The sequence below is a fragment of the Papilio polytes genome, unplaced genomic scaffold (assembly GCF_000836215.1).
Source record: "Papilio polytes unplaced genomic scaffold, Ppol_1.0 DF823923.1, whole genome shotgun sequence".
In the NCBI taxonomy this organism is placed as follows: domain Eukaryota; kingdom Metazoa; phylum Arthropoda; class Insecta; order Lepidoptera; family Papilionidae; genus Papilio; species Papilio polytes.
Genome location: NW_013525281.1, coordinates 7304549 through 7314605, shown reverse-complemented (window position 1 = coordinate 7314605; position 10057 = coordinate 7304549). Strand labels below are relative to the sequence as shown.

Here is a 10057-nt window from a genome sequence, read left to right as displayed (position 1 = left end):
GGCGCGGACGGAGGGCCGTTCCTGCGCGCGCTATGCACGCACGGCCGGCGCGGCCACGTGCCCTGCGTCAGCGCTGCCTCTTGTCTCACAAACACAAGCTTAACGCCCATCAACTTGGATTCAGCTTTCGACACACTGTAGCTGCAACATCATTCCAGGACGAGAACACTCTCAGGAAACTTTTGAATTCCAAGAAATAGGTTAGACGACTCAATAGTGATGAAAATACTATTTGTAGATACGAATAAGGTGATAATGATAATTCGACGTGTTTTTGGAATTCAATAGTGATAAGAGTTCATTATTTTGCTTAAAAAATTAATATTATCCGCGGTTATAAAATCTAAACTAAGTACTACGCGTTTTTTCATCACATAAAGTTTTTTTCATAGAGATTTTACTCTTTTACCAGTAACCAATACTGAGTTATTAAACCTATGTAATGTTCTGTACACTTGTGTCGGCAATGGAGACGCGTTGGTGCACAACTTTGTAAACTAGTAAACCTTTTGGCTGTAGTCTTGTTGCATCAATGGCTTATAGACGGAACATTCACGGACTGTGGAAAAGGCCTCAGAGTGTTAAGTCAGTAATCCTAATATCGTTATGTATAACTGTCAGTTTGTTCACCTCACTCTAACTGTCACAGCTCTGACATGGCTCCTTCAGATAATTGTGAAAAGTAGGTAAATGTTGCGAACTGGTTTGATTTGCGAATACTGAGGAATGTTTCGAATCATTAAAACAACGAAGTCATCGCAGATCATTTACGAACTCACGACTATTATTAATGTACAAGTGATGACTTCTAATAAATCTGTTTTGTTAGAATAAAAAAAACAACTTAATATATTCAAATATTTAATAACACCACCTTGAAATAAGTAAACACAGTACATAAACCGTGACTTCTTGAACCTCTAAACTTATTGCTTAGGCACGAAAGACTAGACACTATCACCTGTATTTACGTATACGCGCTTTGGGTTATGCTTCAGTATTACCAGCGTAACATAAATAGTTGTAAAACATGGCACGAGTCCCACGAAACAATCTTGGTTTTGGTTAAAGCAATAAATAATCAATGACCCTAAATATAAATCAATTCAACGAAATGAACGAACTAACAATCATTAGTGGAACATGTGAAGTAGAACGAAAAATTCACCCTTTATACCATAATAACAATTAACAATCTTCGCACAACGCCTATGCTCCCGTGCGCGGGTTGCTTTTACTGCCTGGATATAGGAGTACCACACGCGGGAGCAGGCTCGAGCTCTACCGGCAGGAGAGGGCGCGCGCGTCGCGCACGAGGCCGTAGTGACCGAAGCTCCTGCGGCGGTACTTGGCGTACGTCTGGTTCCAGAGGCGCACTGCGCGCTCGTCCCACATGGGCGCCGTGCTGAGCGCGCGGTCGATTACCAGCGCGCTAGGGCTGCCCGCCTGCCCCGCCTGCCCTTCACGTCCAGGACGCCACCGCACCGGCAGCAGACGCGACCTCTGTGGGGTCGGATCGCTGAAAACATACCACAATATTAGTCGTGTAACCAATTTTTGAAACATCGAATCAGTTTTCATAAGTGGAATGGAAGCATTTTTTAAATTCAAATATTCACTATTTAATTCTTATGTTGTATCGTCCAGATGGTACATAGTAGTAGCTGCTGTCGAGGGGGTCACACATGCTATCTCTGCGTGCATATAACGTTGGCCTAATTGAGGCCATTTGACAATTATTTTATCTGGGGTTCATAGTTTGTACTGTAGATGATATGAGCGTTGAAAGATGGTTTTAATAGTTGCTACATGATTTAAAATAATTAAAATTCTAATAAAAATAATAAAAAAAACTTTTTGTTCAAAAGACTAAAGGATACATTAAGGTGAAATAAAGTTATACAAGCTACGAGTAATTGCAAAGGGTTGTGTCGCATGTGGCGCGGACGGAGGCGCGAGTTGGGAACTGACCTGTACTTGGCGAAGTTGGTCCAGAGCGTCACCATGCGCTGTATCATGTGCGTCTCGAGGTAGCGCTGCGGCAGCGGGAAGGAGGCCGGCTTGAACATGTAGAAGAGCTCGTCGGCGTGCGAGGCGCCGCGCCGGGCCCCGAAGCGCGACACCTGCTTTGGCAGGTTGATGTAGCCGCTATACTGGAACTGATAGAAGTATATGGGTCCCGGCGAAGTGCGCAGGTACAGCTCGGACTCCACCACCGAGGGGAACTTGAAGTGCAAGTCCGAGTACAGCTCCACTACGCCCATTATCAAATCATCCCTTTTCGAAGAGAAGTAATGCTTTTGCAACATTTCGGCGGTGGTGTTTCGGGACTCGTCACCAGGAAACTCGAGGTCGGGGGACAGGAGATCCGAGGGGTTCACTTCCTCCACTGTGGTCCCATAATCTTTAGCGACGAAGTAGATACCCTCGTTGTCATTGTAACCAATTATCATGGGAACTTTGGTGTAGTTCCCCGAAGCGATGACGTCGACCGGGTGCTCCGCCACGACGGGCTCCACGCCAGGAATCGGCTTCTCTATGCAGGGCGCCAGAAGAGTCTCCGCTGTTATATAATTTTTGTGCTGCGGATTCCGCACGGCCAGGATCAACTCCTCGGGAGTCCTCCTCGAGAGAATGTCGTACAGCTCTCGGGGGTCCACTGTCGTGTAACCGAATTCCTTGGCGATATTGCTGGCAGTTTTAATCGGGTCTTGCTGCATTCCCCATGGAGCTAGCGATGACCCGCTCTGGAGAATGACCTTGTGGAAGAGGCCCCGAGCGGCCGGCGAGGAGATAAGATACGAGCTGGAGACGGCGCCAGCGCTCTCCCCGAATAGAGTGACGCTACCGGGGTCCCCACCGAATGCTTTAATATTGTCCCGAACCCAACGAAGCGCCGCAACCTGATCCTTGAGGCCGGCGTTTCCTGGAGCCTCCTCTATGCCAAGGCAGAGGAACCCTTCGACGTTGAGCCTGTAGTTAATACCGACGAACACGACATCGTGCTCGACAAAGTAGTCGCCGCCGTACAAAAAGGCGGTGCCGGCGCCCTCGAAGAAGCAACCGCCGTGGATGTAGAGCATGACGGGCAGCGGCTGGGAGGGCTGCGTTGCCGGGGTGTACACGTTAAGGCGCAGGCAGTCCTCCTCGCCCACCACTACGGAACCGAGCATCTTCTGCGGGCAACGCACGTTTTCTTCGATCGCCTCGAAGACGCCCTTCCATTTCAGTGGTGGCAGCGGCGCCTGCGCAAACACAGTAATTTTTATATTTGTTTTTTCTGAACTATCCAATGATTGCCGAAACTTTCTACTATGTTTCGGCTGAAACCAAAACTAAGGCCGTAACTAGATTTTTCGAAACTGAGCCGAAACCGAGTGTTCTGTCGGTCACTAAAGATTAAGGCTAATACACTTTCATATTTGTATCATATGTTGTTTTTATTGAAATAACATCTTATTTTGTTTTAATATGACATTTTTTACTGAGAATATTAAACGACGCTGAAATCAAGTAGGCATTTGAGGTGCATATGGTATTAGAGTCGGTGGGGAAAGCTACACGTCTCAAGATAAATTAAACTTGTAACTGTACTGTTAAGTAACAGTGTCTTAACTTGCTCACCTTCATTCATATATCTTGTCATCCAAGGTTACATATAATACTCAGGTGCTGCGAATGCGCAACCTTAATTAGTGTAAATGAGAGCCAATACCGGCTTTGCATTGTGCGATATAATTGCGCGCTAAGTTCGCTGGCGACAGCTTGTTGATTTGTAAATACTCGCAGGTAGGACCCGAGTGCATTGAAAGTGAGACAGACAGGTCACTGCGCCCGCATTGCTTCTTTCGTCAAATGAAACGACACTGGTACGCTGTTACGGACGACGGATGTTGCTCGCTGTACCAATGGTATATCAATTTCACTTCCGTTTTGGTTAAGGACTATATTTCGTTGTTTGACTATGTGACGTTGATTGCCGCCGGATTGCCGCCGGACCACAACCTCGCCACCGAACCTCGCCAGTGCCGGCCACTACTCATGCTAATCTTCAATAATTATCTACAAGGAACCTCAATGATCGAAAATAATTAAGGAACCTCGACCTCCAAATTTACGTGGCTATATAATTAATGTTTATTATATATACATGTGTACATAGCATTAATGTAAACATTAAAGCTTTGTGTAATGGATCCATACAAGTAATGGATATAATAATAAATAGTTACTTATTATAATAATAGACTAGATAAGCGAGACTTTTGTCATAAGTGATACGTTCGCCATTCGCCAAAGGCAATGTGTACATGACAATAAATTGGACATTTTTTGTATACTTTATTACTATATTAAACACTGTATGTAAATGTAATAAGGGCTGTCGAAGGAGTTTCTATAGTTTTAGGTTAAATTTTAAAGTGAGAAATGTCAAACTTTTTTCATGGTCATTTTTCTGTAAATATTACGCAATACATGTTTCTTTACTCGATTAAAAGTTTTTTTTTTAAATCTTAAACAATGGCTGTTCCCGTGCGGCTTCATCCGCATGAAATTATCAATACTGTTTTTATTGTTTACATTTGTCAACAATTGTAAATGTAAAAATTCAAATACACAAATGACAACGAAGGCTTTGGATAACAATTACCGTTACCATGGCAATCTTGGTTCCTTGAGGTTGTCAGCTTGTAGTTGCTGTACCCTTTCCGCATGTCGGTTTTTTCCAGATTATTTACTCCCTAAGTTTAAAAGCGTGAAAATGTATATTTTAAAGCGTGTCGTAAGTGTATGGCTATTTCTTAAAAACATACTGTGACTGGTGACATCCTACATAACTAAGTAGTTTACGCTTTGTTACATTATAAAAAAATAATAAAAAGGTGTAAAGTATGAAGGGTTTATGATATATAGGAAGCATTCAATTTAGTAGCGAAAAATTATTTAGACGTAGCTCTTTTTACATACCCACGGCAAATTCTAAAACGCAACGCTATTGGTGGAGAAAAGTGACGTATGTATCCTTGCGACGCACATAGTCAAGAAAGTATCAAGTTTGAATGTGGTTGGCGGCAAACGTAGAAGAAGACTAAAGAAAGTATGGATGGATCTTGTCCAAACGGATATATGTAAAACGGGAGTGAACACAGATATGACGGCTCATAGTAGCAGCCGTAAGCAGTCGCAGTCGCCGCCAGTAACTGACATCCAGTGCGCCGGATTACACATTCATAGGAATGCTGTTAGAATTAGAAGGCATCTGGGAGTAGTCACAAAAATTAACTTTATGTTCCAAAGCATAAGATCGAAATCTGTAAAAAGATATGTCACGATAAAATGTTTAGTTGTGAGCTGCTCATGTTTTCGCGCTTTACTATTACTTAATTTGCCCATTCATTTCTGATATAGATGACATAAAATAGTGAAATATTGGGTTACCTTGAACCTGTTCTCCTCACCGACGTAGCCGTAGGGTATACCGAGGTAGGTGTAGAAGAGACCGTTGTCGCTGAGACGGCCGCGCACCAGGCCGCCGCTGGTGCGTACTACCGGCGTGGGCACCTTCACCACGTTGGCCACGATCAGCGACATCAGCGCCACCCACTTCATTGTCTATCATAAACATCAACACTAACAACTCACTACTTTTTAACTATGTGCGAAATTTTCATAGCTTTATTATTTATCGAGATTGTAAAACAAAACTACGTAATTTTATCGAGTTGTCGACGTTGAATACACGATCAACACTGAAACCTTTGTATTTATTTTATATTTGAATAATTAAATGTAATATATTTTAATTACATAAAATTAGCATTTATGACATAAATTACACTTTACTTTGGAATCTCCGTTGGCGTTGTGTACTTGAATAAACCGGTAACAAAGTTAACGTTGAAAGACTGTGCGTGTATTTTATAATATTGTTGTGTTGACGAGGCGGGTGCGGGCGCGGGCGCGGGTGCGGGAGCGGGCGCAGGTCGCGACAGGCGTGCGTGCGCGCGGGGCGCGGCGCAGCGAGTGCGGCCCAGTCCCAGTGCACGCCGCACAACGCACGCGGCCCCAGCGTAAGGTTATCTGTGCTAACGGCGGATGCACCATGCAGTCTTCTTGCTAAACATTTTGATTGTAATTGCAACCGCTACTGATTTCAATGACAGTGACGTTCTCTTCTCACTTCCAGTTGTTTGTGATTAGTTGTAAGGGCAGAAGCAGGCGTGTTGCGGGTGTCGCAAGCCGGACGAGACGCAGGCGCTGGCCGGTGTTACGTCACGCAACAGGCTTGCTTTAAGCCCTCAAAGTCAAGATCGCGCTCCCCACCACTCTACCGACAAGCACTTTCAATACAGATTTTTTAGAGATAGAAATTTGCCAATTATTTTACAATTGAACAACTTTTATAAACAACTGCGTCTTACAACTTTACTTAAATACGACGCAGGCTTCACTTTCTTGGTTTTAGGTGGACCTCCAGATTTTTTGTACATTTCTGTAACATTATAGAAATTTTCTTTTAACATAATATAAGCTTCTGTCCCTTAGAGGGTCCCACCTTTGTGAGTTGGTATTATTTAGTTATTCTTTGTAAATATTTTAATTTGTATTAAAAATTCGCTCACAACAACAAATTAGTTCTATATATTTAGATTTCTATATTACTAAGTAGTCTACATTAAAGATGAATTTCGTAATGAAATTATCTTATAAGGCAAAAAGGTCAGGAACGTTACGAAAGCTATCGAGATGTTAGATCTCGAAAGAAATCAGCAACAAGACACGCAATCTGCCTTTATAGGCATCGTATCATTCTGGATTGATCCGTGTGTATCAGGCAGGCTAAGAAGTCGATAATTTCGTAATATTAAGAGAAAGTGAATGACATTTGTGTCTGGTACAGTGCGGTGCAGTTCGGTGGCCATGTAGTACTATTGACCTTCAGCCGTGTTGCTCAACGACCAGCCGCAGCGGCAGCTCTGACCTTGGCACACTCCCATTACCTTGAGCCTCTCTAAACCTGATTCATTTACAAATGTTTTAATATCAAATGTACTTGAAGATTCGTCGTTTTTTCTTGCTTATTTACCCAGTTATTTAGCTAGCTGGACTCAAACCGGCTTATTATTAAACAATTGAACACAGTCATGTTCGTACAGTAATGTATAAAAAGGGTGTATAAAAAGCAATAGGTGTGTTGGTCAGAGCGGAAGGCAGCGTATCCGCCACAACGTTGCTAAATATCTGGTTCTATATCGTAGTAACGTTTCGTACGCATTTAACTTCGTTTAAATAATTACTATAGAATACTTTAATATTATTTCTCAGTAGTTTTCCTTATAGGTATTAGAATTCATGGAGCATAATATAATAATATATACGAGTAATGTAATGGTCTCTGTATGACGAGCCACGTGACCGCAAGACCACGATTCTTGACCTTATTGAATAATAACTAATAGATGGCAGTCAGAACTAATTCATTGCTCGATTTACGAGTGATTTTTCTTTATAGGTTAACGAACGTTGTTAATTTGTCATGTCCCAACATAAAAAACAGACGAATTGAATACATCCTTCGTTTGGGAAGTTGGCCAATAAATAGTCAAAAGAAATGAAAAGAGAAAAAGAGATCAAATAATACAATATATTAATTAACAGGTGTATGGTTGATTGAAGACTAAATAATTGGTTCTATATTGAATAAATAAAATTCTTTATCACTGAGATGTAACTTAGTAGCAAAGTTTCATGTTAGGTCTTCTGCTGCGGTAAAAAATTGGTTGTAAGTTGATTTGTTCAATTTGTATAGGCGTTTATATAAATTTTAATATACCACCTGAGTTTTACATATGTAGATAGTTTTATATTTAAAAACTCAAGGATGGAAGGGAAACTGGATCTGACAATGGAGTAGAAGCATAGGATGGTGAAATATTCTTTTCATGTCTTACTTACTTTGATTAAGGGTAGGCAATGCATCTGCAGTTATGGTTCGCCGTACTCTTTAGCTCATTATACATGTCCATGGAGGTTGTCAGAGCTACCCAAGTTATGGGTGACCAGGCATAAGTCAACCACTCCAGTCCAGTGCGGGTTGGTTGACTTATTAGCGGGTTGGATAACTGCTCAGCGAGTGTGCAGCATAAACGAATGAATCAAGGCCTAGGAATGTTTATTGATTAAGTAAGTTTATCAAAAAATACAATAAATCAGTGTTGAGTTGGCAAACTCCGGACTACGGGCACTACTTTGAACACGCAATTGGTGTACCTTTCTAATAAATAAATTAATACGAGCAAAGAACAGCCGCGCCGCAACTCATACTCATACTGACGTGCTGATATGCAGCGAGATTAATACAGTCTCTAATGTCTTATTTTTTAATCCCATTCGTACACTTAATAACGGTATTGTGGTCTCAAATGTGTTAACTTTTTCTTCTATATTTAGAATACGTTTCATTCCAAAACAATAAAGTTTGTTCACTCCACAGCGGCGCGGTGGTGAATTGTTTGTCTATAACTAAAAGGCGAGGAGTTTTCTTTTGCGTCTGCGGCCATTTGAGGGGCAGTAATTGTGTGTCGGCCGGCGTGGGGTCTCTGCAACGTACATGTATTAAGTTAATTAGGAAGATGACAGCGCACCAGTGCTCTGGATAATAACAAAGAAAGAGTAAGTGAAAATGTGTCATAACGTTTTTATAGGTACACACGACTTCGTACAATCGTGTTTCTTATTTTCAAAATAAATTTGTCTTATTTAAAGAGACAAACTTTCCTACCATTTATTGGTGGATAAAAGTAACTCATTTAGTATTTTTCAAATGAAATATTGTTACTTGCCCGTATTTGGCGAAATTTGTCCACATTGTAGTCATCTTGTCCTTCATGTCCAGCTCGAGGTAGGACTGAAATAATTTGGCTTTGAGTTTGAACAAGTAGAAGAGTTCGTCAGCGTGCGTGGCGCCCGGCGCGCCCGCGAACCCGTATAGCTGCTTGACGACGTTCATCCAGCCCGAGTAGCGGAACTGGTACGCGTACACCGGCCGCTCGGAGCTCTGCAGCATCAGATCCACCGTCGCCACCACTGGGTATGTTATCCCGGACTCTCCCGGGTATCGAGAAAACTTTACTAGGTTTTGCTTAGAAATTTTCTTGTTATCCATATACATTTTATTTAAGGTATCCGCGACGCTTTTCTTTTCCTCCATCGTGGGAAAGCTTAAGTCCCTCGGCAAAGAATCGATGAAATTCATGTTGGAAATAGTCGTGTCGTTTTCTTTACCGACAAACATGTATCCTTCGGCGCTGTTAAACCCGACGATAACTGGCAACTTGGTGTACTTTCTTAGTCTTAGTAAGTTGTATGGCGTATCATTCAGAAATTGATCACTTCCGTCAATTTTCTTCTCAGCGCAAGGCACGAAGATGTTCTCGGATAGCACGACGTCGCCGCGAGCTCTCGGAACGCGAGCGCTGAGCAATTTTTTTGCAGGTGTGTTGATGAAAATGTTGTATAGTTCGTATGGGTCGGTGGTGTTGTATCCGAGTTGCGAGGCGAGCGCGCTGGCGGTGCTCACAGGTTCAAACTGGAAGCTCCACGGGGACATCGCGGAGCCGCTCTGCATTATGGCTCTATGGAACAACCCCGCGGACATCGGGGAAAGGATATGGTACATAACGGAGGCAGAGCCGGCGCTTTCGCCGAACAAAGTTATTGAAGTAGGGTCTCCGCCAAACGCTTCGATATTCGTTTTTACCCACTTTAAGGCTTCCAGTTGGTCCTTGAGGCCGACATTGCCCGGAGCTTCCTTAATTCCTAGACACAGGAATCCCATTACTTCGAGTCTATAATTTAGAGTGACAAGGATAACTTCGCGTTCAATCAAGTACTCAGGTCCGTATATGAATGGTGAGCCGGATCCGTCTCGGAATCCACCGCCGTGAATGTACACCATCACGGGCAGCTTGCGGTCTATATTCATCGGCGCGTACACATTTAGAGTAAGACAGTTATCTTCCGTTCCGAGGATATTGTTAGCGGAGAATCTCTGGAT

At 42.7% G+C, this 10057-nt stretch overlaps 2 protein-coding genes across 2 annotated transcripts; both read right to left on the bottom strand.

The window, feature by feature from the left end:
- Nucleotides 1-848: 848 nt before the first annotated feature.
- LOC106102531 (esterase FE4-like) lies at nt 849-6555 on the bottom strand. The gene is made up of 3 exons (XM_013282041.1): nt 5440-6555; nt 1972-3245; nt 849-1519 (listed from the first exon to the last, which is right to left on the bottom strand). Exons 1-3 carry the CDS (start codon nt 5608-5610, stop codon nt 1282-1284), a joined length of 1683 nt encoding a protein of 560 aa, XP_013137495.1. The 5' UTR covers nt 5611-6555; the 3' UTR covers nt 849-1281.
- A 1601-nt stretch (nt 6556-8156) lies between these two features.
- LOC106102200 (acetylcholinesterase-like) lies at nt 8157-10051 on the bottom strand (the record flags this gene model as incomplete). The annotated part of the gene is made up of 2 exons (XM_013281613.1): nt 8157-8600; nt 8844-10051. Coding segments are annotated over 2 exons (1380 nt in total), but the record flags the coding sequence as incomplete, so codon positions are not given.
- Nucleotides 10052-10057: the final 6 nt, after the last annotated feature.